Source organism: Erithacus rubecula (assembly GCF_903797595.1).
Source record: "Erithacus rubecula genome assembly, chromosome: 1".
NCBI lineage: Eukaryota > Metazoa > Chordata > Aves > Passeriformes > Muscicapidae > Erithacus > Erithacus rubecula.
The window spans coordinates 81,560,518-81,587,379 of record NC_136658.1 but is presented as its reverse complement, the minus strand read 5'-3'; the positions used below and the strand labels follow the sequence as shown (position 1 = coordinate 81,587,379).

Below are 26,862 nucleotides of genomic sequence, written 5' to 3'. Positions count from 1 at the left end.
TATGCTGAATTTCTGAGCTGGAATGCATTATTATGCCTAGAAAACTGATTATCAAAACATGGACAGAAGCAAATATTTCTTAGGCTAATAAGCTGAGCTTCAAACTAGTTGAGGAAGGAAAATAAAAAAAAAATTCAACCCAAACAAGACCATACAATCAGAATACTGTAGTGTGAAAGGACTGAATAAATTTGTTCTACATAAACAATTGACTGTTTACAAATTCACTTTTCAGGAATACAAGAAGCAAAATGAGAAATGTTAATCTCTCCACAGGAACAATATCTTTGGCCTTGGCTTTTGCTCTGCAAATTTATTTGAATGATGATGACATTTTGTAAGTGCTAGGAAGGAGACATGAAAAGACTTTCAACTGTTTCTTGAGGATTGTCAAAACTACATAAAATACTAAATTTGTACCTAAATTTTTCCCTGCAGATTTTTTTTTTCAATATAGAAATTCCTGACTGCAAACATTGTTTAGTTTTCTGAATTAGATACAAGGGAGAAACTACAGCATGTCTGTAAGTGGCAAATATGGTCATTTAAACAAAAACGACAGTGAAATGTGTTTAATGAAGGTGTTTAAAGAATTCTGTGGTGAATTTTCTTAACCAATATCATAACCCAATCCCTCAGAGTAAAAATTATTTTTACTGTCTTTTTCATTCCTTTTATAAACAAGTTGCTGCCTCCAGTAAAGCAACCTCCTCCAGTGTCCCACTAGGCACACTTCCATATATCTCAGTGACATGAGGTTCTTTTACTTCTCTCAACTTATCCACCTCCACCATTCAAGATATTCCTCCTCAGGACCAAGAAACTTTTAACATTGTTTGTTACCTGGCTGACATATGGTTTTATTAAGAGGAATATATCTGAAAAGCTGTTAGAAAATATGAAATTTATTTTCATACCACAACACTGTACCCAAAGTGGCATCCTTGTTCCACAGTGGGCAGACAGGAAGACTAAAGGTTGTTTTCTGGCTCATGGGGCTGTTTCTCTCCAGGTGCAGGACCCTGCATTTGCCTTTGTTGAATTTCAGGCAGTCCTCCTCTGAGCATCCCTCCAGCCTGCCAAGGTTCTTCTGAAGGGCTGCACAGCTCTCTGGGGTAATTGGCCACTCATCCCAGCTTGGTGTCACCAGAACTTGCTGAGGAGCCATCTGCCCCTTCATACAAGTTATTGGGAATAAGCTAAACAACACTGGGCCCACTACTGAACCTTGGGGTACATCACTAGTGACAGACCCTGTGCTACTGATGACAACCCTCTGGGATCTGTTTAGTGCTTGATCAGCTTCTTACATGCCTCAGTGGAAAAAGGAGCACTACACATATTGCATACATGTAACTTCATTGCAGCCAGCTAGGAACAGAGGTGACAGCATGTACAACTTGATTACCTGGAACACTATGATCACGGTCAGAAATAAATACACTGAAGACAAAACAGGTGACAAATATTTGCCATCAGGCCCTGGAACATCAAAAATTGGTTTCTTCTTCTCACCATACTGCCATACCCATAGACCATGACCTGCAGAAGAATTGGAAGAGGGAAAAAAGCAAGGAAAAATGCTTATGGTATGATTTTGTTTTCAAGAGTTATGTGAGAAATTGGTATTTGTTTTCAAATATTCTGCATGACTTCTGAAAAATGTCTCAAACTCATGGTTTTTTTCTGCCTTGGGACTGGAGGATTGAGAAAGGAATTTGGCTGTCCTTAAGCCATGCAAGACTCATTTCACATAACTTTATTTAAATAAAGTGAACTGGCTAGTCTAAATTAGTAGTTTAGACTGTTTCTATAATCACCAAAGAAAACTACACTTCTTCAGAAAATTATTGATTTCAATGATATGCTGTGTGTTAAAATGAGAGAACTATACTTACTGTACTAGATATATCACCAGTCAGCTACCAGTAGACTAACTTTAGAAGAGACTTTCATTTTACTGTGTAAATCATATCCACCACATGCATAGAATTAATGAAATAAGAGTATCAACTGAGACAATAGCATTGAAACTGAGGAATGAAGAACAAAAAAATTCTAGGTCTTGCTCAAAATGTTTTGGGTTTGGTTTTTTTTTTTTTTGATTGTGCCAGTAACCAAATAAAGATAAGATTGTTATTGTTTTGGGAAAATGACATTCTTGCTAAAGAGACAGAACGTTGCCTTTTAAAGTACAGTACTAACATTTAAAACCCCAAAATCCCCGAAATGATCTGCCTGGTGTTTTTAAGGCATAAAAAACAAAGAAGAATTCTTCTGCAACAAAAAGCATTCAAACTATCACAATATGTTGGAAATCAAAAAAAGGTCTAGTTTAAAAGTAATCTTTTGTAAACCACCTTTGACAAGATCTTTTACATCTTGATACATAAATCCAGCATTGAATGCTTAAAAAATAAAAACATCTAAGTAAGCACTTTATTTTGTCCCTATACTACCAATATGAGATCACATGCATGAGGCCTTTATTGATGTATATATTTTTATTCTTGAGAGCAAAAATAGAATGCTCCACACTGAGAATGACCTACATTAAAGCCTGTTTTATAAATAGATTTAGATTTTCGAAAGAATCAGGTGCCATATCTCCAGTTACACTTTATTGGCAGAAGGTGTGAAAAAATGGCCTGACTTCTGCAGAACAGCAGGCAACCCAAAGGGTTGGAGCAAATTTCCTTCCAGCTGCTGGTGGCTGCCAGCACCTCGAGTAGTTTGCTCAGGCCCTCTGCTGGTGGCTTGCAGATGGGACAGAAGGGAAGGCACATCTGTCACCTACTGAGTGCCACCTCCTCCTGCTCACATCCACACCTCTGGAGAGCCCCAGGTGCACTGAACCCTCACAGGGCACCCCCACTGCTGCTGCTGATCTGGGGACAGAGTGGGGGACACCTCTCCAGTGGCAGAGGGGAGAGCTGCAGGCAGCAGCTCCCTGCTGTGACACTGCAGCCCTGGGGACTGGGCTCCCCAGCACTGAAACACTACAAAAGCCTGTCATGAACTCAGTGGGAACAAATAATCTGGCTGATTCACAGCTGGAAATACTCATCTTCAGGAATTTAACAATACCTGGAAAAAGGCACACAGGGATGTATTAAAGTGGCACAAGATTGTTATTAAACTACGCCACGGTTGTTAAGAAACATTCTGGTGTTTATGCCATATGACTCACATGCAAACATTACAGAATACACAAATATTAAGGATATGGAATTCACATGCCAAATGTAAAACTCAATTCTTTCTCACAAATGAACACAAAAAGCCTGAAGAGACATAACCTGAACTGCAGCATTTTCTTAAACACTCCCAGAAGTCTAGAGAATATTCTACTTGGATTTATGCAGACTTTGGCTTATTTCTTCTATGTTAAATCTGCAGCCTTAGGGACAGTGAGTCCATGTTGTGCACTGTGCCCTCAATTTAAAAATTAGTACTGGGGAATACCACTGTGCTGATTATGTTTATTCTCTGCTTATAAATTACTCCACTGACTGATTAGCACATTACACTCCACCTACCACCTGTAATTTTGAGAGGACTACATATAAACTGGGGGCTTTTTTGGGCTTGACATATTTGGATGATATCCAGGGTAGTATAATCTAAGCCTTCAGATCTCTAGTACTAATAGCATATATTTGACTGAGATCAAGAAGGTATTTAGATCAGCTTGTGTACCAAGTCATTTTGATTTTTGACAAAAATAAGTATGGAGACAGCTTTACAGATTTTATGTGCTGGCAGATAGGTATGTTTTTGATAAAGTTCGTGAATCCTAAGACAGTGTAATACTTAAGTTTCTACTAGTAAAGAGCACTTACCAATGGCAGAAAAGAGACACATGACTAGAAGTATGAGGACACACCAAAGGACATCAGCATTCATCTGTCTTTCAAGCTTACTGCGCTTGTAACGTGGTCCATTATTATTTAAAAAAGCTTTGGTCTCATGCCCTGCAGAAACAATTGCACCAAATGTGTCATATGGAACTTTGCTAATATTTTAAGAAAACTATAAGAAGATGGTATGCCCTAAAAGACAGAAAAACAGCTCTTACCTGCATAGATTACTATTCCTGCAACTTCTTCTGTGTTTCTAATGGTACATCCACGTAACAAAAGATTCTCTTTGAACAGTCCATCCTTTTTTCCACTTTTATGAATACTACAGAAAATGTGAAAACAACAAAACACAGCATGTCAAAACATTAAGCTTGTTAAATCATACTTGTAAAATAACAAGCCCAGGAAACATCTTCAAAATCTAAGAAGTCTTTTTTTTTTCAATTTGATGGCAAAATATTTCATTAGATCTTCCTCCTGGAAAGGCTCTCTGCTGGATTTTGAAAACTGAGTTTACTTACCCAAGGATCCCTAACATGCAGCAGCCCAGCTGGAGCAGTACCAGTTGCTGTTGGATACACAAATGTCCTGGACAAATGCTCACTAGAGATATGTGGGCCAAATTGACAGCATGTGTGCAGCCTAGCTAATACTTGGAAAATGCACAGGACTTCCTGTACATGTACTGAGCAATCACAGTTAATCCAGTCTACCTCAAAGCAGCTGTGAAAGTGGATATAATTAACCCACTATTCACATGTGCTTACTAAAGAGATCCTAGAAAGAGATATGGTGAAATTGGGAAATGACTGTTCTTCAGAAGGCATGATACTAAGGAAGATGTGCCAGGGATAAGACACGTCAGTTCAGTGAAAAGGAAAAATATGTCATGTATTCATCAGTGAGAACAAGAGAAATTCATTTCAGAACTGTCTCACCAACTATCTAAGAATGGCCTGCACACTGAGGATTCTCATTGACTAATACCAAAGCACAGGAGAAAAATGGAATGAAGTCCCATTTCTACTGCAACTTATTATCTGCTGTGCATGGACTGACTGAAATTTCAGCCGGCAGAGAAATACAGAAAATAGCATTATGAGAATTAACAGGGAAATGCTAAACAATAATAACAATTAAAAATGGTATTAGAATTTTTGTTACGTAAAAAGACAAACCAAATAAGGATTTAAAAGCACTTTCAAATGAATAAAATTTCATTTTATCAACTGAAGTATCCCAATGCCTCAGAGAAGACTAAAGCAAGACTGGATTGTTTAAGTATTGTCCTCACTTTCAGACCATTAAGATTTCAATATACACTTTCAATATACTACACTAAAATTAGCATTGTGCTGCTGCAACACCAAATTTTATGTCTGTCTGGATTTGAGCACTGAAAATCCTCTGTCCCCTGAAATCTGCAAAGTGGCTTAAAATTGTTCTTTTTATGTACTTCTTATTTTCTAAACCTTCACATCTGGGTTACAAATTCATATTTTCCCCTTTTCAATTATTCTCTAAGTGAGGACCAAAATTGTAATTTAAGTACATATTTCTAGGATCTCAGGCCTAGGAACTATACCAAATACCCTGAGATTTGTAAGAAGAAAAGGTTCACATTAGTGAGTTTCTTGTATTTGTCCCAGTCTCATAGGACTACTTGCAGATTTTTCTGTAATGCTGGTTATGCTACCTAACTCCAATAGACAATGCTTGTAGTGAGCAGAATAAACCTGTGTATATATACACACACACATACAGCCTTTTTTACAACAGCACAATATCCTATACCTATCCTTTGCTCAAAATATATACATATATACTAAAAGTACTGGTGTTTCAACAAGTATGCTTAGCTTTTCTCTGCAGGGATGGAGAAAAAGCCTTTGGTTTTTCACTGCTGAGGTAGCAGCAGCAGTGATAACATCTGACATGGGACCAGAAATGGAGAAAGAAAGAAGTAGATAACATCAAATTTGCAATTCTGACACGAAAGCCAAAGGTGGTTTTTTAGTTAGGAGAGAACTTCCCCTGCCCAGCCCATACTCCCTGCCAGTCTCAGATAGAAGAACAGAGGTTTCACTTCTGTTCTTTTCCGCACACCTCCTTAACCCACTGTCTCACCTTTTACCAAAACAGCATCAGTTGGGGGGCTGCCCAACATCCCTCTGGCAAAATGTCAGTAGCTGTCAATTTGTCTGTGCTTAAACTATGGGAAATAACTTCTTAACGATTCCATACTGTCGAAATTACACCACTACCAGGATTCTGTCATTCCTCTGATTCTTAAGGGTAAATTCTACATTAGGCTTTCTTCTAAATCATGAGAATGTTTGACTTTCCAATAAAATCTTCAAATGATTCCTATTAATAAATGGGACTTTTTAGTTTTATAACCTTTGTTAATTTTTCACACTTCACAGAAACAGTGGACTGTGCCAGGTATATTGCACATGGCAAACTTCATATACAATTGCTTGCATATTTGCTCTATACAATTATATATTTGTTCTTCCTATCTTAGCTTACAAAACAACTCCAAAACAATTGTGCAACATCTGAAGTTAACCCATTGGTGTTAAAATCCCAATCCACTGCCCTTACCCACAGGCTGAGCCTTCTTACCACATCTCATCCTTACATGCATTTGGTACTGATTTTTACTTATGCATCAAATCAGAGAACTCAGCTGTTGCTCACCAGACCTTTAAGAAAACATGGATGAAATCAAAATCTGGACACAAGAAGCCAGCAGAGGCTGGAGAAAACTCATTTGCCTCTTGTCTACAGTCACTCCCAGTGACTCAGTTACACAACATACACATAAAACACTTGGGTTCTGATGATAAAAGGAAGAAAAACTACAGACATAAAGGTCTGGATTAAAAAGTAATGAAAACTAGACTTGGTTAAAACTGCTCACTTTGATAACAAACCTGCCAACTCTGAGTCTGAGTTGAGAGACAGCCTAGCTCCCATTTCTAGTCCTGCAGAGTTATAAACCTTAAGCTTGTTACAAAGGCTGAACAGTCTGTTTTTCCCCTTTCTGGATTCTGGCCAGTGTAAGTTACAGGCAAAGAAGGAAAATTTTCTCTGTCATTCTTTAAAACAGTGTCTGGCTGGAGCCACTCAGATGCCTGGAATGCAAAGGCTAAGCTGTGAGGAAATGCACTGGCAAGAGCAGGTGCAATGCTCTTCTTCTCTACAATTTCTCACATGGATGACACTGCAAAAATGTGCTTATCTTCACATCTAAAATACAAATGCACCACAAATTAGGAGAAGTGGGCAGATCATTTGCAGTTAACTACTACTATGCTACAGCACTCTGAAAGTGTTTATACAGAAGTAAGCCTCTGGTTTAACACAGCAATGCAAAAATTACCCTGATGGTAGCTCACTTCATCTTTCTATTATGTTTTAACTTGTTATGTGTTTATCATCATTAAATAACAAGGTAACCAATGATAATTGTATTCAAAAAAGAGTATTTTCTTTCCCGTTTTGGTTTATCAACTGTCTTACAAAGGAAATGGAAAAGCTGGCATTACTTTCCAAGATTTGACACTCCCAAAGAAAATATTCAATAATCTTAAACATGATCTCAGTGAACATTATCAGTCAGAAACTTTCTGACTCTCAACTGATGAAAATTAGTCTAGGTTGTTTTGGTCTTTTATTCCAGGAGTGGAGCTGTTACTATAGCACATTAAAGAGACATAACTATAGATTTATAATTGTTTTTTCTTTAAAAAAACTGTAACATGATTTTGTATTAATTTGGGTTTTTTTACCTTATGACAACCTCAGAAATACACACATGTATTCATCTCCTTCTTTTTCTTCTCACAATTTCAAGTATACTTATTTTGGTATGATCAGATAAAATTTTATGTTCTTGTCTAAGAATAAAATTATTATTTTCAAAAAGCTGAAAAGTTAGAATCCCAATTACTACTTCTCTTTTTCCCTTGCCCATATACACACAAAAAGGTACAAACAAGATTTTAAAGCAAATATTGCTATTTTTGGAACCTGGAATTGGATTTTTGAATGTTTGCCATGCATGCTCTACATAATCTGGCTAGACTCATACGGGCAGAGGGTATGTTAGGTTTTGTTCTATTCTTCTCATACAGAATAGGTTTATAGGGGAAATGAAAGTGAGGGAATGTGCTTGGGTTATGTGTGGGTGCAGAAACTGCAAAAGAGAATTAAGGCAAGTACCTGAATAGAACTGGTAATCTGCCTGTGCATCTGTAGATCCCAACTGTGTTCAATGCAGATTGTGGCAACATAGCTGAAGAATTCAGTGCAGTGCATTGTACATTTTTTCAGATATAGGATAGGGGTAGGCCCATCTCAATTTTGCATTTTGAATTTTGCAGCATCTGTAGATCCCAACTGTGTTCAATGCAGATTGTGGCAACATAGCTGAAGAATTCAGTGCAGTGCATTGTACATTTTTTCAGATATAGGATAGGGGTAGGCCCATCTCAATTTTGCATTTTGAATTTTGCAGTATCTTTTTTTTTTTTTTAATATCATGTCTCCTTTTATCTTGGCCTGCCTGTGCTACATTGGCTGCCTATAGTAGTTTTGGTTCAGGAAAACTGTGTGGAATAGAATTTTTTACATGTTTACAGCATACATACACAAATATTTCTATTTCCTGAAAGATTTGTCAGCAGAGACATTAAAACCAAAGACTACATTTCATACAGGGGGGAAAAAAAACAGAGTCAAAACTGGAAAACTAGTGGTCAAAATGGCTAGGAAACTTTGTTACTAACGTTTCATTACTTTTACATATGGATCTGTTGAAAGTCTATTACTTCGTGGGATTCCTATTTAAATATTTTGGTATAATTTCTTTTCATTTAAGCTATTATTAGCTGGTAGCTATCTGATCCATTATTTCAAGCAGCAACTTGAAAAATTTTGAGCAAGAATTAAGATGTGAGTTTGATCTGACAATGACATGTTTCAGTGCAGATGTGCTAATTGCTATTCTTGTTAATGTGTGATTTAAAATAGACTCCTGATTCCATTATACTAATGAAGGATCTCTAAAAAATGGGGGGAAAAAGCCTTCTTCTGTGATGAATTAGGGGACTGAGAATTTATTTGTTGATGGGTTGGTCCCCACTCTCTAATTCTAATGGCCCATGTCCTTTAGCTGTAAATCACTTGGAAAATAGCTGATGAGAGCTGGAAATCAACTGATGCTTTCTGCCAGATTCAAAATTTGTGTCCAAACATATTCACATAATTTGTGTCACTATAAAATATAAAGAAAATTCAATATAATCAGTGCTAAACAACAGCCACCAAAAAGATATTACCATGTTTTCTGCTACGTAATTCAAATGGTTCTGTAACTTACATGCCACAGGCCTTTTCCACATGGAGTAAATAAGTAAATATAGAATGAAGGAAAAATGTATGCATATTTTCTGTCTTTTTGGGGACTAAGATTCACACATAAAGTGTGCTAGAAAAGCTGCCAAGCTTTCCATTTCCATATCTGGAAATGGCATGTCTGCAGTAGAGCAGGCTCTCTGTTACACACCCTCATGCAGTAATGTCTAATACTAAACTTTTTTCTTCATATGAACTGTAGAGCTTTGTGCTGCTAAATAAAGGAGCACATTTTCCCACACTACAACTTGATGTAGTTTCAAAGAAACTGTCCTGATTTACACCAGTTGACAGTACATCCTACACAATCTCTGACATCTGAGAGTAGTAACTCTGGTGGTAAATGGCATCACTATAAAAAACTCCCCGAGCTCCAGTAATTTACCTTGTGACATTTACACAATTTAATACTGCTTATCACTCCTAATCAACATGGGTGATAAATCATTGTATTTGAAACAGAGTTAGTGTCAGTTTAACTCTCGTCATTAAATTTGGGCAAAAATTATGTATCCTGGGCTCTCACTCTCCACGTGATTAACAGACTGTAGAAAAATAAATCATGCAAGAGTGCATGTCCTAAGCCACTACAATCAATATACCTTTACACTACAGACCAGGCTACATAAGAAGTAAAGTGCTTTGCACACCCTAAAACATTTGTTTCTGATTGACCACTGATGAGCACCCTGTTAATGTAGTTCTGTTTGTTTAAAGTCAAGTGTGCATAGGTGATGTAGTAATGCACAAGCATACCCATCATGTGAGCCAATCATTTCATTTTATCTGAATGAGAAGAAAGGAACAGTGCCATAGCTGGAGAAATATCAGTTTTGCCTTCTGATTTTCCTCAATGACACATATATTAAAAGAAACATCCAACAGACCCATCTTCATGAAAGTGTACAACAGATTGTGCTTGTTTGTTCCCTCTCTTGGACTTATTTTCTATTTCTTCCCATTTCCAGATGGGGTTTTTTTGATCCATGGAGGAAAAGAAGAGTGCCTGCAACTGCAGTGCTTCATACATTCATTTCTGTAGTGTAAGGTGATTGAAGGTAGCAAATAAATCCATCCTAAGGAATGGAACATGAGGTTCCCATCTCACCCTGAAGTGAGGATCCTCTAAAAGAACCTTAAATATACAGCCTTGTTTAGATGTGATGATGATGCAACTTAGAGAAGACAGCCCAAAGCAAACAAACATTTATTTTATTCCATGTTAGAGAAAACGAGTATATACTGAAGGATACTATATGAAATACTCACATGTAACCTCGAAACCTACTTAAGTCATTGTTTGGCTTCTCACATTCAATCACACTGGTGAACTTCAAAGGGTCAAATTCTGAGTCCTGGAATAATAAGAACAGAGCAAAGACTTGAAAATTACATCCAAAATAGTTTCTTTTTTAGTTTTTGTAATACAATAAAGTCCAGTTTTTTCTAAAGACAATGAAAGCAAAGATGCAGACCACTGGTACTGAAAATCAAAGGCACCTGGGAAAAAAAATCCAAAGATGCCTCCCAAAATCTCTCTTATAGGGTGACTTTTGTTCTGTAAGTGGAAGATGACAAATGAATTTAATTTGCAGTGGAAAAATGAAATTTATCAAGAAAATCTCAAAATCTTAAATATTATCATTATCTTTCACATTCAGTGAAGCCAGCGAAAATTTAGGAGAATATAAGTCAATATACTGCCAATTAGCAAAAAGCTAATATGAGCTTTTGAAATATTAGCAAGACTTCTTAATTGCTTTATGCTAACAGAGATAAATTAATCTAACACAGTAAATTACACACATATAGCAGAATAATTTTTTCTTAATTATCACTTAAAAGCCTTCTTGATTGTCTAGCTCATTACTCTGAAACTGCTATTTATGCTGACTATTTAAGTTTACCTCTAGTTAGCACCTTGTTGTGTATGAGAAAAACATTGTATCACAGCAGAATTGCTTAATTTTGTTAAATAAAAATCAAAGATCTCCCTTATTTGCTAGATCAAACTACACACTGAGAGTAGATGTATCTGATCCTGGTGGTGCTGTTTATCTCCATCAATGAGACTACTTTTATAAAGCTGCTTTGATTACCATTTGAATATAAGAACTAATTGTGAATTATCATATTACTAAGCTTTTAATAGTGACAGCACTTCATATGTTATGTTTTAGAAAGGTTTTGCTGAGCTGCTGGAGAACTCAACCACTAGTTTTTAGAGTAAACTTGTGACTGAGAACAGGACAGACATGGTCCTATTGCTAGTTTCTCTGAAACACACAGGTGTCTCTGTGATTTTTTGATGTTGCCTCTACTCAGGTGAAAGAAACCAGATTTTGAGTAAGAGATAAAAGAAACTAGAGGATATGTCAGCATGAAAACCAACACCCACCATTTTTCTACTGGTTACACCTGGAATGAAGACAGACTTACACTATACAGGTGGCAATTCAAACCACCCACGCCTGAGACTTTTGAGAACCTTTTCTGTATTTTCAAGAAACACGAGATGATAAAGAGAACTGTGAAAATGGGCTGTCACTTGGAGACAGCTACAGCCCGCTGGAGGAAAGAAAAATTTCAACGTGCAGAATTCAGCTTGTAAACAAGGGGAAAAAAATGGAATAAAAACAAAGGACAGCTCTGAATAGAGACTGCTTTGCTGAGAATCAGACTCCCCAAATTACATCAATGTTGGCAGTCAAGAACCTGAGCCTGAACAAGAAATAACACCTGCTCTGCTGTCCCAGAAGATGATCTTTTCCTTCCTTGCCCCAGTATGTTCCCTGGCAGAAGAAAAAAAATTAAAAGGTATAGGAAAAAATTATCTACAAACATTTACCACTGTAGCTTAAACTGCATTTGTAAATTGGATGGAATGGGAAACATTTATTTTCTCCTTATTATGACAAAACATATATAATACATTTAATTTAGCACAAATTTTCATTCAGTGGTCTTAAAAAAGAAAAGAAATAAATCCTAATATCTTTAATGAATGTGAGGGAATCCTAGAGAAACCAAATAATAAAACCCAATGTAACCAAATGCAGATTTTGTATGGCTGCTGAACTCAGCAGACAGAGTGTGCTCAGACACAATATCTTCTAGAGCAGCTGGACAGCTGAATTCCCTTTCTGCTAAGAAAAGGAAAACCTGCCACCAAGATTTATATTTCACAAATAAAGATTAAAAAAGGTACATAGATCTAGAGGCTTCTGAAGTCTTCACATAAAAAGAAAGATCTTGTCAAGCTCAGAGAGAACTAAATGTATCTGATCTCCCCATCAGTACCATGCAATATTGTCCTTCTCCCTCCTTTGTTTGTTGCTTTCTTTTCAGTCATGACTCAGTTTTGGAACTAAAAGTCCTTTATCATTAAATCTGTCTGTGTATTTGTGTTCTGTTACAATTAATTTGAAATATGTGGTTATGGTCTTTACTCAGATAATATCTGGGAGTGAAAACCCAATTAGAATAGTAGTTTACGTAAGGAAAAAAAAGCTGATGAATTCTGATTTATGGCAAAATCCCTTTGGGTTATTGATATATCAAACTGCTCCATCTCTTCCCTGTGAAATGGAAATGCAGATATACATTGTATATTACTGCTGATGACACTGTTTTGATGTGAAAATACCTTCTGGTAAATGAAAGAACAAATATCTAAACACTGTTATGATTGCTTTCAGTGGTTATAAAGAAGCACAAATTTAACATAAGATTTCACAAGATCAAAGTTTTGCTCTTTTCAGTGCTGATACTCATACTTTGGCAGCAATTGGAACACAAACTGTGCTGATGTTCTCATGTATTAGTTCTCATGTATTAGCAGCTAAGAGAAGCTGCAGTTAGATGGAAGTTAAAGCTAACAGTGTTGCTTTTACAGTGCACAGATTTGCTCTTTTCTCCTGTAAAAGTCCATGAAAAAAAATCTCCACTACTACTTTTAATGTTTCTCTTACACTGAATTTCTGCATCACTGTTAAGACATAAGAAACAAGATCAAAGTATGGTCAAACACTGAACTGGCCCAGACCTTTGTGCAGTAGTTATCTGATGTGCCTGATTTTGTGTACCTTACTTCCCACCTAGAGAACTGCTGGGCATTAAAGCCAAGAGGGAGGAAAAGCTCCATGCCTCAGCAGACTGCAATCTGAGATGAGGCTTTTCAGTGCCTAATCTCCCTGAAATCTTGACTTCTCTGGTGTCATCATCCCTCTGTGCATATCTACAAGGCTGGGTCATACACAAAAAGCAGCTGGGGGTATTTTTTACATTTTCTGAAGGCATACATAAAAAATGTATAATTTTTTATCTGGTACCTCAGGAAGTGTCCCAAACTTGCACCTTGTGCACCACTGATATGGACAACTGACTCTTGCTGATAAAAACTAGGGAGAGATTCACTGATTGCACATAAGTTCCCCAGAGTATTTTAGAAAACTGTTAGGTAGCAAAGGCCAGGGCTAAATTCATGTCAGCCACATTATTTCTGTTGAACAAGCAGTTCTACTTTTTCTACAATGCACATTTTACTTTCCATGACTATTTCCAAGGATAAGCCCCCATACAATAAAGCAAAACTTACTCCTTTCACTCATGGCAGATGACTTGCTACTAGGTAGTGCTTCACCTGGAGCCCAGACCCATACTCTAATAATTTACTATGCTTCAGAGAGTATTAAATTATGCTTGAGATACATTGGAGGAGTAAAATCTACCTCTTGCTCAACTCTTCTGCCATATTATGTCATATCAAAATGAAAAAAAAACCAAGAAAAGAAAAAAAAAACCCATAAGAAGGGCTTTGATTCAATAAGAAACTGACTTTCATCAAATCCCTGACTTCACTTTTTGATTTTGCCAAGATAGCTTTAGTTCACTGCTTTTCTTGGGAAAAAACTGCTGACTTATTAGGAAGTCAAAACACCCTCATAGGTCTTTCTGAAAGTTTGAAACTTGTCAAGAGGACACACGGTGATACTTGTGTATTTTATATACCCATGGATTCTATGGAATGTATTTCATTTCTTCAGGACTCCTCCTGCTAGGAAAATTTTTAACATACTATACATAAATCCTATTTCTCCCACTTTCTTAAAACCTCAGGAAATTCATTCTTAGTCTAAATGCAGCAATGGAAAAGGTTGTTTTCCTTACATAAGCAGACCTAGTCAAACTGCAAAAGCATGCTAAATATTGATTCAGTCAAAGCTGAATTTCAAATTAAAGTTAAATTGCAGATGCAAAGGGTTTTGTGACTAGCCTTTTAACAATGCACTAGCCATTAAATCTGAAAAAAGGTTCCATTTAAAACAATATCTTAGGTCTGAAATAATTGGGCTATGTCTTATACCCTAAAAAAGAAGAAGTGTTGAGGGGAAGAAAATATTACAATACCTTCAGAGATTGGGAAACCAACAGGTAGACAGATGAAGACAGTATAAAGATTTGTCACAAAAAAGCAGACTGAATTTAGCTGTCTCCAACATGACTTTGTAGCTTCAGCTGTAAGATGAGTCTGAATCTCCACAGTGAAATGCCAACCTTTTCAGTTCTGCTGGCAACCTCACGAAACTGTCATAGCTCAAGAAGCAAAGCATGCCAGATGAGTCAGTTTGACAATTACACAATGTTCAAACAACATATTTCCCTTCATTAAATGCCTGTTGTATGGGTGTTTTAATAGCCTGCTAGTGATATTAATAATGCATAGTTATTAAAATGTTTTCCTTTATTCATCTGCCCTACTTCACTGCTGCAGAAACCTGACTTTGATGCTCAGTCCTTCCTTCCAATAGGACAGCATTGGGTACCCAGGATGGCCTTGGGTGACAGTGACAGTAACCTGCTTATCACATTGGGTTTACTGGCTATGCTGGGGATCTCATCCAGACTTCTCCCTGCAGTGCAGGGCTGATGAGGGCTCTGAGATTTGTTTTGGCGTGTACGTCTGGAAGAAACACAAAAAGGAGAAATGGAGTCATGGGGACAACTCTAAGAAAATATTTAAAAGACAAAAATCTGCCTCAGCCAGAAAAATAGCTTTTCCAGTTTAAAAGCTTTTAAGTGCACTAAGAACTCATCCTGTTAATGCACTGGTCCATCCTGTTACTGCTTTTTATAGCAGTACCCTGCCTTTACCATATAAAATTAATCTGACCTTTTATTAATGTACAACTGGAATTACATACTGATGTTATGTATTCAAAGCATATGAACTGTTTATATACTGAAGGAGTGAAATGTTTTCATGTCTAAACTGCATTAGTCTCTATGGCAAAATTTATCTGTGGCACTAATTCCCAAGGAAAGGAAGAAACAGCTGAATCTATGCTGTTTAGGAGCTAAGAAGATCCAGCTGTACATCAGAATTCAACTATTCTGGTTTTCACACTTAAAACTACTACTATAATTAGAGTTTTTTGAGTATTGTTTGTTTAAAAGTAACACGTATTCAGAAACACTGGAACAACTGAGCAAGTCAAATACATTTTAGGAGGCTGATCTTCCTCTGGGTGACCAAAGTTTTCCACTTTGCAGAAAATAACATGAGGGAATAGTGCAATATCCAGGCTGCAGGAAAAAAAATGAATTGTTTGAAAGGCCTAGGAAGATCTCAATAATTCTGTAACAGCCAGCTGAAGAAACTGCTATTAGTCAATCATGGAACAGAAACACCAAAAAATATGTCAACACTGAAAATACATATGCAAGTTTTAATGTCCCTCAGGATTATGGCCACCCTTAGCACTGCACTGAAAATTATGGTGGTGTGAATAAATTAATTTATGGACAATAGTAGTGTTGGAGAGTGGTAAGGGAACAGTGCATGTCAAGGCTGAAATACAGACCTTGACCTGGACAATTAAGAAAGTGGTATTTGCTTGTTCCAAAAGCCACTCACTAGAATAAATGAATGGGTGCATAGTCTGCAAGAGCCAACCTCAGTATTAGCTCAGTGCTTCAACTAAACCACAGACAAAGCCTCTCAAGGACTCTCAAAACTCTGTGTACTACCCTGCTCCTGCAGGGACTTTTTGCTTCATGCTCACAGACAAATGTAATTCTCCCCACTATCCAGTTCTTTCTTTCTGTGAAGATTTCTAGCAGTCTTTCTGCTCCATTTCTTAAGTGCTGGAAGAAAACTCCAGTTGATTAGTGGCAAAAACATTGCAGTCATTTTAAAGTAGTAGCACAACAGCTTAGGTCAGCTTCTGAATATACCTTGTCCTGCTCCTGCTCTAGTTCAGACTGCTGGACAGTCTGACTTCTTGTGGAACGATGTTCTGCCAGAAGAAATGGTGATGGGAAGGACTAAGATCCTTCACCAGAAGAGAGAAATGCCAAACACTGCTCTTACATCACTCCACAAATAAAACCCAAAACACCAGAGTCCTGACAGGAAAGGGAGTGGTTAGTAATGCAGGGATATTCTTGTGAACAGTAAAACCTAACAGTAGCAGCTACAGTGTCAGGATGCAATTAAACACACCAAAGCTCAATGATCCTACCTCAGCCTGAAGACAGGGAATCTGGATAAAAGCAGCATTTCCTTACAAAGCATCATGTTTAAGAAATGTCTCAAGGATGTGGGGGAAACCCCTAACATACAACAATTGCCTAAGGAACTGAGGGACTCCAGCCCCTTGCAACTGCAGGGGAGCACAAAGGGAAAGAAGCAATCCTAATGAAAAGACACCTTTTATTCCAAATGCTACAGGGCAGCATTTATATTAGCACTACCACAGTTCTGTCAGCCTTTCCATGAGCAACTCCAGTGTGAGGTGTCAAAATCCAGTCCAAACTCCCCAAGCTGACACTGGTATGCTGTCTTCACTTGGATTCACATTTTTTATCAATATTTACCATCACATGCCCACCCTACTGCAAACATGGCATTCAGGGTGAACGTTCTCTGCTTAATCTCAGCTGTTTCTGTTTTTGCCTTAGCTCTGTGGAGAGGCCAGAGGTGCAGGTGTGAAGATTTAACAGGCTGTGAAGATTTAGCAGGCTGTGGTTGGCATACACAGAACAGGGGGGAAGTTGGGATGGCTGCAGAAACTTTGGTCAGCAGCTTCCCCTCTGGTCCATTTTCATCTGTTATCAAATCTATTGAACAAGTTCCTTTTCAATCAACATGTTAAAACCACTACTAGCAAAATGAAGAACACCTCCTCAAGGAATTAAAGAGTGTTTTATTTTTCAGACACCAGCTGATTGCATGGGTCTTTTGAAAAGAAACTCACAATGGCCTTATTGATTTTAAAACTGGCAAATGAGCTGAGAGAAATGAAAATGTATCATTATGGCAGGGACTGAGCTTTGCTTGCCTGTTTAGCTGTCCAGACAGCCTCATACTTCAGGCAAGCACAATGGCTACAAAGTTCCTGCACAGTCTTGTCTTCAGCTCTGTTCAGGTAAGTGTGGAAATCAAACACACTTGTGTATATGTATATGTATATGATTATGACCTGTTGAATTAGATCTCTGCAGTGCAGCAGAGTCTATTACTCCTGTCTAGGCTTTCCTTACCTCCTGTGTAGAAGTCAAATACTTGGACTTCTGCTTTGATATGGTCTTCTGCTTTGATTTGGCCTGTTAGATGGGCAAGGAATGGCTGGATGGCCATGTCCAAAGAGTTAGTCAATGTTTTGGTGTCCAGATGGAAACCAGTAATGAATGGTGACCCTCATGGGTTTGTATGGGAGACCAGTACTATTTATTCATCAGTGACACAGACAGTGGGATGGAAACTCTCAGAAGTTTGCAGATGACACCAAGCTGTGTGGTGTGACATGCTGGAGGGAAGCGATGCCGTCCAGAGAGAGCTCTACAGGATTGAGAGGTGGGTCTATACAAACCCCATGAAATTCAACAAGGCCACATGCATGTGGGTTGGGCAATATCAATACAGACTGGGGGATGAATGGATTGACAGCAGCCCTGGGGAATAGCGCTGGAGATACCAGTGGATGAAAAACTGGATGAGCTGGAAGTGTGTGCTGGCAAACCCAGAAAGCCAGCTGTAGCCTTGGTTGCATACATAAATATACAAAAGTGTGGCCAGCAAGTTGAGGGAGGTGATTCTCCCCCACTACTCCACTCTCATGAGACCCCACCTGGAGTGCTGTGTCCAGCTCTGGTATAAGGAAGACATGTAACAGGTCAGAGTGGTTTCAGAGGAAAGCCACAAAAAGGATCCAAGGGCTGGAACACTTCTCCTATGAAAGAAGGCTGAGAGAGTTGTGGTTGAGCCTGGAGAAGGCTCCAGGGAGACCTTGTGGAGACCTTTCAATATATAAAAGCAGCTTATAGGAAAGATAGAGATTTTTTACAAAGGCTTGCAGTGATAGGACAAGGGGCAGCATTTTTAAACTGAGAGTAGATTTAGATTATACAAAAATACACATTTTTTACTAAAAGGATGGTTAGATACTGGGACAGGTTGCCTAGAGAAGCTTTGGATATGCCACCACTGAAGTGTCCAGGTTCAAATTAAACAGGGCTTTGAGAACACTGATCTAATGAAAGATGTCCTGCCTTTGGCAGGAGTGTTGGATTAAATGGTCTTTAAAGGTTCCCTCAGAACCCAAATTACTCCATGATTATGATTCTTATGCATATATTCATTATTATAAGCATTCAAAAAATGTGAGATGTTGAAGGGCAACCAATGAGAACAAATGCCAGATGAAAGACCAACAGGGAGAACATCAATTGATGAAACAGTTTGTTTCATTTTTCTTACATGTCATTATCAGTTATCTAACCTAAAGAACACAAGCTTCCTATGAAGTACCAGGAGATAGTCCATTTTTTTTGGTTCTTTGTAGCTGACATGACACACCTCCATGCAGCTAATTGCAGGACTGAGTCATTTTTACCCCTCCCTATTACACTGCAGCAGCCTCTAAGTCAGATCCCCATGATCTCAGCCACACAGGCCACATTGTTGTACAGGTATATGAGACCATTTGGGGTATAGTTTTCAGTCTGGTATTAAATCAAGTCACACCAAAAATACAGTAAGTAGAGAAGCTTGGAAAAGTTAATTAGAGGAAGGGAAAATGCTTAAGACAACTTATACGCATTTTTGAACCATGCTGCATGTTAATCAAATTCTCTTTCTCTGGGAAGTCAAAAGGCTGTTCCCTGCTTTGATGTAAACTAGTTTATCTTCTCTACCATTAAGAAAGATGAATTAGGGTATTAGCACTGATTTATAGAAATCTCTATGCATTACTGATGTTTTTAATTCAACTCCAAATAGATGTATAAGCATTATAGTACTGTGTGGAGAGCAGTATCTTGGCAGGACCTACCTGCAGGACAACCACAACTCTTGAGCACACACATGTAATGGAAAATATCTGACCATCACAGAGTCATAGCAGAGCTTGAAAGTATGAACCCAAGTATAACCAATCAACAGAAATGTTCATTATTTCATTGAAATAGAAGTTTTGAGACATACAGCCTGCCACTTCTCATGTAAGTCACATTTCAATGCAAAAGTCTGATGACCACCATGGCTTATCACCACTAAACTGTGTAAAAGACTTGGAGGGTAGCAGCAGGTGGAGAAAAGAGAAGTGGGATGAGAGTTCACATCCTTGATGCTAAAATAAATACAGGAGTTCCTCATACTGTTCCTCTGCCTTTTCTGGCAGAAAAGCAGACCCCTTCACCTCAGTAGGAGGTGGAGGAAAGTGAGACCATATCAATGTAATTGGGGTAATATATGGCTCAGTACTGTCAACCCTTCTGCTCTGGAAAATAAGGTCTTTCCATCCTTTCCTAACCACTGATACTGCCATCTGGGCTTGTGGTTTCAGAGACCAGTGTAATATGACCTGCTTCCAGCTTGAAAATCCTGGCCCTAAAATCATGAGTTCTCAGTGTTATATTATAAAAACTCATTTCCAAAAACATATATTCCAGGTATTTCCTGTTCTCAGGCCAATGAATGGCTAAGGAATAAACAGTTCTAGAAATTCAGTAAAATTGAATTAGGCTGTATCAGAAAAGTCAAGACAACAACAAAAAAAAAAAAAAAAAAGGAGAAATCCTGTGTTAATGAAACAGAGAAATGAAATTTCTTGCCTCTACAGAGCTTTGATGCAGCACAAGCACTGGCATAATACATTTCCTTACATGGATTTACCACTGTTCCACCAATGCTGGAAGGATTACCCTGGGGATGAGAGGTCCTTCACAGCCACGACACTCAAACTTAGATTCATCAATTTAGCCCCTTTAACCTACATTTAAACACAAAACCAAACAACTAATGCCAATGGCAAAAGTCAACTACTCAGCACTCTTCAGACTTTCAGGACACTTCCTCTATTCTCCCCCTCCCTGCTATTGCTTCCATTACTGTATACAAAAATTTCCCTTACAGTTATTCAAATTATTTGTCTCTCTAATAAAGCTCTCTCAAAATGAGAACTTGTGGCCTGGACACCTGTGCAATGGAAACTAGGAGGAGATGATAACCATGCCCAAAGCTGACCAAGGAGGAACCATCATTCTGAACCATCATTCTTGAGTTTTTTTACTTCCCCATGCCTCCCAGTGTGGGACTGCTGACTGTGTGCCATGGTTAGGTCTGGAGTGAAAAATTGTTCTCAGCCTTCCTTTAGCCCATTTAGCTCAGACAGAGTTTGCTACAGCACCAACTTGGGTCATTCTCTGCCCCAGGTCATTCTGCATGCATCTGTTACATGCCTGTTTCTCTGTTAGAGAGACAGCAGTTGCTTCCTCTTTAACTAGACATGTCCACAGTTTCCACATAAGTCATCTCTGAACAAGATACTATCCAAAAAAAAAGATAAAACAATATAGGTGTAGAGGTTTTCATAACAATTCACCCCATCAAAGAAACCTACTGAATGTTCAAGGCATTACCTCAGACAAAAGTCCTTCTCAGGGTGTGACATGCACTGACAAATGCAAGTCTTTTTAGAAGAGTTTTTTTTCTCTAAAATCTTTGGCTAAATTGCAAAACTAAAAAACAATAGGCTTTAATTTAATATTCTGGTAGTGCGTAGCAAAAAACATTGTTCACTTTTGCTTCCTTGGTTCGTTTTTTAAACTTTCTTTTCCCTTGGGAAAATTAATTTTGGCAACATCCATAGGATGGAGCACTAATCTATGTTTTAACATGTGCATATCTGGTATTTTCAAGCCAGTTTTCATCACCTTCTGAACCTTCTCAAAATACTGCAAAAAAGAAATGCACAAGGGATAACCCCCAAAAGATGCCAGAGAGGCAGTTGCTGTTATTGTAGCCTGATTCTACCTTATTAAAGTACACACAGTCAAAACAACACTGAGTCAAACTACAGTGAGTATGCTGATTAATTCCCATCTACTTGATTATAATAGTATATTATTCCCACTAATTGCTAGTGGATGATTGCCTGAGGATACTAGTAAGACAAGAAGCAACAGGGAGAATATAGCTATCCCTCTCTTGTTTTTCTCTAGAAGACTCATTCAGGCTCTTTGAGATAAGAGGCTCTTATCAACAGGTAAGTTGAGCTGCTTTAACTTCAACTGTTCACTCAAACTAGGCTAGTTTAGACAACACAGATTGCTGCACAAGAAATTTTAGCTCAGTTTAGGCTAAACTAACATTTGAAAATTGCTTTATTTTTCTCTTTTTTTTTTTTTTTTTTTTTTTTTTTTTTCCTTAGAGTGAGTAAAAACTGAGCACAAAAGCAACATCTACACTGAGATACCAAGGCTGCCCTGGGAGTTGTTTACACACAATCAGCATGAGTTGCCCTTGCCATAAAATCTCATACACAGAGCACTCTGGAGCCATCAAGTCAGGCTTACAGTGCAGCCCTACCAGAAAACCATCTTTTCTTCTGGGCCAGTTTCAGCCTGGGACTCACAGGCAAAAAAAAAGAAATTGTTTAAATGGCTTAATGCTTGGAACAGGGAGCTGTAGGACTGTTTCTCTAAGTCCAGCTGTATCCAATGTATTTCCAGCACACTGCAGGACCAGAAAGGGCTGGAATGAAAGCTGGCTCTGTCAATTTAGCCCAACTTCTAGGCTGGGATTGATGAAAAATATGCCTGCAGTATGCACAGGCTCTGCATTTATACATATTCCAGAAGTGTTCACAAACTGACTTGTGAGGAAATCAGATTCATCAGTTATTTTGGTGCTAGTCTGCATGCAAATGAACCTCCCAAACAGGCAGACCAAATTCAGATGTGCTTTTCAGATGAAGTAAATAAGCAGTCACAAAGTAATTTGCAAGGCTTATCTAAACCTGTTTAATCATGCTAGTAATAAGTTTGTTTTGAAAGAAGTTCTACTTTTAGGAGAAAATGAGAAGGAGAAAATTGCATCTCCTAAGCCCACCAGCCCCCACAGGGATTCGTGCACCTTCTCACAGGGGATGGCAGCTGCTGCATTTAGCTTAGCTTTCAGCTGAACTGAAGCTTTCCACATAAACATCCAGGACAGGGGCAGTAGTGAATAAACCATAAGCTGCTCCAGAATCCACAGTGAGTCTTTGTGGATTTTGTTAAAAGGCACACTGAGTAAAAACAGTGGAGCACGGAAATGTAAATGTTTTTCATGAGTCTAGATTCATACTATCAAAATATCCTAAATCAAGTTCATGAAATCTGAAAGGGAGTTTTGAGCTCTCGCAGCCCGAGCTGTATCTGCTTATCCACTCTCTGAAGAGCGGCTGACATGACGTCTCAGATGGATGGAAAACATTCCACAAGCAACTGCAGAGGGTGTGGTGGCAGGGCAGCTTGCAGAGCAGCACAGAAACACATTGATTCCTCCTGCCTGCCCTGTCTCCTCCTAGCCCAGTGCACCAGAAACTGCTGCTGCGACTTGGCAGCAGTGAGGGTGGGATTGAAATTAGAAGGAAATGGGCAGAATACCTACAAAGAGCTGGTCTGGGTTTGGTTTTTTTTTTTCCCCAAGAGATGTTTACTGGTCATGGCTAAACAGTGAGGTTTAGCACAGTGCCTTCTCCTAGCTGCACTTGTCAGTGAGTCATGCTGCATACATGAACCTGATCAGTATTTCAGGGTGAAGACAGTCCACTATCCTGTTCATTTTAGAGCATGCAGAAGTATGTTACTGGCTATTTTAAACATTTCTAACACATCCTGTTGCTGTAGTAGCAGAATAACAAGAACACAGTATTTAAAGTTTCAGAGGAAAAAATGTCAAGGCCTTTGTAAAATCTCCTGTTTTTTTAAATTCTTTTTTAAATCTACTCACTGAGTGATTTTCTTTTTTCTTGACTATTTTGAGTCTACAACAACAAGGTATAATTCAAACTGGTGTCTTCAGACATGGAAGCCAGAGGAATATATCAGTGACTCTTCTCACACCTTGTGCATTGATAAGGTGTAGAATCACATACACAAAGTACAGGCTTATGTCTGACAGATTGCATTCATTAACAAACAGGCAAATCTAACAAGCAGTATGTTCCCAGTCTGCCATAAATTACTCAGACAATTCAAAGCAGCACTAAAATAAGCAGTATTTATGGTCACTTGCACTATAAAGGACAACAGTTTCCTGGAATTCACAAGTGGGGAGATGAAATCCAAGCACAAAAATGCTGATCCTGGACCTTCTGAGCATATGTTCAGAGTAAAATAATGCCTGCAAAGCACCAGAGACAAGGATACAGAATAACTTCTATAATTTCTTATTGTTTCTTCAAGAGTCAGGCTAAAAAGGTATCAAAATGCTACTTTTCTGAACAAAGCTTTGGAAGAGGGAGACAGATTATAAAGCCTTTTCCTCTCTGAGACTACGGACCTGATATGCTGTTATTGCTGAAAAGAAACACACAAAGATCCTTCAGAGGATGCTGGAGGAACAGCAGCCTTTCTAGGGGACAGTTGTACCCAACATAACAGTGCTGGCCTTGCTGACCTTGGGAGAAAATGTAGTGGCCAGCACACATGCCACTTCAGTGACCCCAAATTGGCAACCAGGCTCTCCCTGAGAGCTCAGCACAGACCTGTGGGGCTGTAAATTGTGTGGGTGCACACAGGGCAGGAACAGAATCAAGAATGCATTATCTTAAAACAACAGTTCCTGCTGCCACCCCCACTCCATTCCCATGCCCAGCTGAGTGACAGGTATAGAAATAGCTATCCTTCATTGACCTGCTTCACAGGCATGTGCTCTGAAGTTAGCAGTTAGCTCATAAATGAAGCACAGACAAGCCAACCTTTGTAAAAGTTTATTTTAAAAACTTGAGATAGTGATACAGAGACATTATTCAAAGACAGCTATTAAGAGCTGATACTTTGAAAAGAAGCCTCCAAAAAATCTGTTTTTTATCCTGTGATAAGCCACATGACAAGGCACGTCATTCTGTAAGAGAGGTGAGGAAAGTGTTTAGCAGTGTGGGAAAGAGAGGCTCAGGACTACATAATTTATTTGTTTGTTTTCCTGCTTGAACAACAGGGCTGCAGAATGACATAGAACCAAACAGCAATAAACATAACAGAGCAATGTGTTAATACAAAAATATAAAAGCATTCTCGGCCAATGCATGAATAGGCTGGGATGCAGGTCTTGTAAGAAACTTGGGAATAAGTTTCTCTGAAGTTTGGCAAAAGGAGGGTTAACACTAGATGCAAGAAAATGTTTGTCATCTGAAGTATTTGATGAGATGCAACAATAAGCTCTCTCCAGTTGTGACAACTTAAGACATATCCAGATAGGAACTGAACTCCAGTCCAATAGACAGAAAACACCTTCTTATTCCATGCCACTTGGCTGTGGTCCCACTATTCATCCAACATTTTCCAAGCACCTCCCTCTATCCCACTGAGTGTCTCTGAGCAAGGCAACGCCTTCAAGAATCAGTAAGAGCCTATCCCTATAGTACGGAGTGTGAAAGCCAATGCTGCTGCATGAATTAACAGTATGCTTAGAGAGGTTTTGGACAGGTTTTCATGAGGATGGCAAGTATTCTGCTGGATAACATATGGGGTGCTGTTACAGAGAGGTTCTGTGATGCTACAGCTGCTGAAGACTTCTTACTTGCATGTGTGCACTTTGACTACAACTTAGTTGATGTAGGAACCCAGGCTTGAATATTTCCTGCTTTCTCAGCTATTTTAAGAGAGGGGAGGTAATCACATGTGGTTTTCTTACAAGTTCTCTTTCAATACTTGACTCCTTGAGGACCAGTCCTGTTTTCATTGTAATGAATGAGCTTTTTGTCACTGACCTCAGTTTAACCCCTGACAATTTACTATGGACCTCATAGCTACTGCAGCTTGGCACCTTGTGATCTGAAATTTATTTTTAAAAATATTTATCTACATTTTTCTGAGCACATTTCTGAAACAGAGAAGTTCCATAATCATCTTATGATACAGAGAGCTAAGATATGGAAGGAAGATGTGCTGGAAATCCAAAGTGTGCTAGGTTCCTACAAAGCTGACTGCAAGTATCTACATGATACCTAATTTCCTCAGTAAAGCAGGGTATGCTGAGCTAGCCATGCCACATATGATTGGTACACGTTTCCCTAGGCAGGAACTGTTTCCTCAGCCTTCTTCCTCAATGAGGCCCAATTCAGTCTGATAATTTTTGATCTGTTTGAAGAGGAAATAGCACTGCCACTCACTTCCATAGGACAATTTAAAGGTTACAGGTCTTGCCAAACTGTACAAACCCCAGAACTGAAGTCTTTAGCTGCTGAGTTTGGATCACCAATTTAAACACCATTGGGTATGCCAAACATAATGCTGCTGGGGTACTCCTTTTGGGTTTTCCTGCTCTGTTAATTCATGAATGGGAATGCTGGTTGAAGACACAGAAGTGACTCCACAACCAATGGGCTCAGGCACACGTCCAGGTGCCACAGCTCACAGGAGCAGGGCAATCTGTAGGGTTGGGAGGTGTCCCCAGCCTGACAGCCTCCAGGAATGCTGAATCACTACTCTGCTGCAGGGAGCTGGGGATTCCAAGACAGTATAAGGAACTCCTTTGGGCAGCAAGGGTCTTGAAAGCCAGTTGTCTGATAATTTGTAGTTGGACATGGTGATTCCTTTCACCATGTTTACCAACACCTAATGATGTGTGTCCAGTGGTGTCCGATCACAGAAATCCAACCATCTGCTGTGGATGAGTGGAGGACCTGGTGCCTTTCCTTTGAGACAAAACTGGAATGTGCCCTTAGCTTGTAAGTGTACTCACAAATGCAAAAGCACCCCTATGTTCAGCTACCTAAATGAAATCTACAGTTTTTGTTCTACATAATGTACCTGAAGTCACGTAAGAAGTCTGTGTTGGCAGAAAACTGTGATACATCATCTGAGCACTTCCCTGAAGCTCTATCCACTGGGAGAGATTTCCTCTCAGCAGGAACAGGATGGGAGGTTTGAGCAGCAATTCAATTAACTTTGAAACAATAAGAGTTTTTGAAATATTTGGCCTATAGCTGACTGAGCTTGTTGCCACAGTGGTAGGTGCTATGTCATGCCTAAATTCTGTGGAAATCACTAATCATTAAACAAGTCCTTATCTCACATTTTTACA

At 38.7% G+C, this 26,862-nt stretch overlaps 1 protein-coding gene across 1 annotated transcript in view; it reads right to left on the bottom strand.

Annotated features, from left to right (window-relative positions):
- The window catches only part of ATP10A (ATPase phospholipid transporting 10A (putative)), a gene marked incomplete at its 5' end in the record, with an annotated part of 108,136 nt that overhangs the window by 39,123 nt on the left and 42,151 nt on the right, over nt 1–26,862 (bottom strand). The window contains 4 exons of the mRNA XM_079298044.1: nt 1,409–1,542; nt 3,843–3,974; nt 4,079–4,185; nt 10,557–10,642. Coding sequence (XP_079154170.1) covers nt 1,409–1,542; nt 3,843–3,974; nt 4,079–4,185; nt 10,557–10,642 — 459 coding nt within the window. The remainder of the gene's footprint in view (nt 1–1,408; nt 1,543–3,842; nt 3,975–4,078; nt 4,186–10,556; nt 10,643–26,862) is intronic.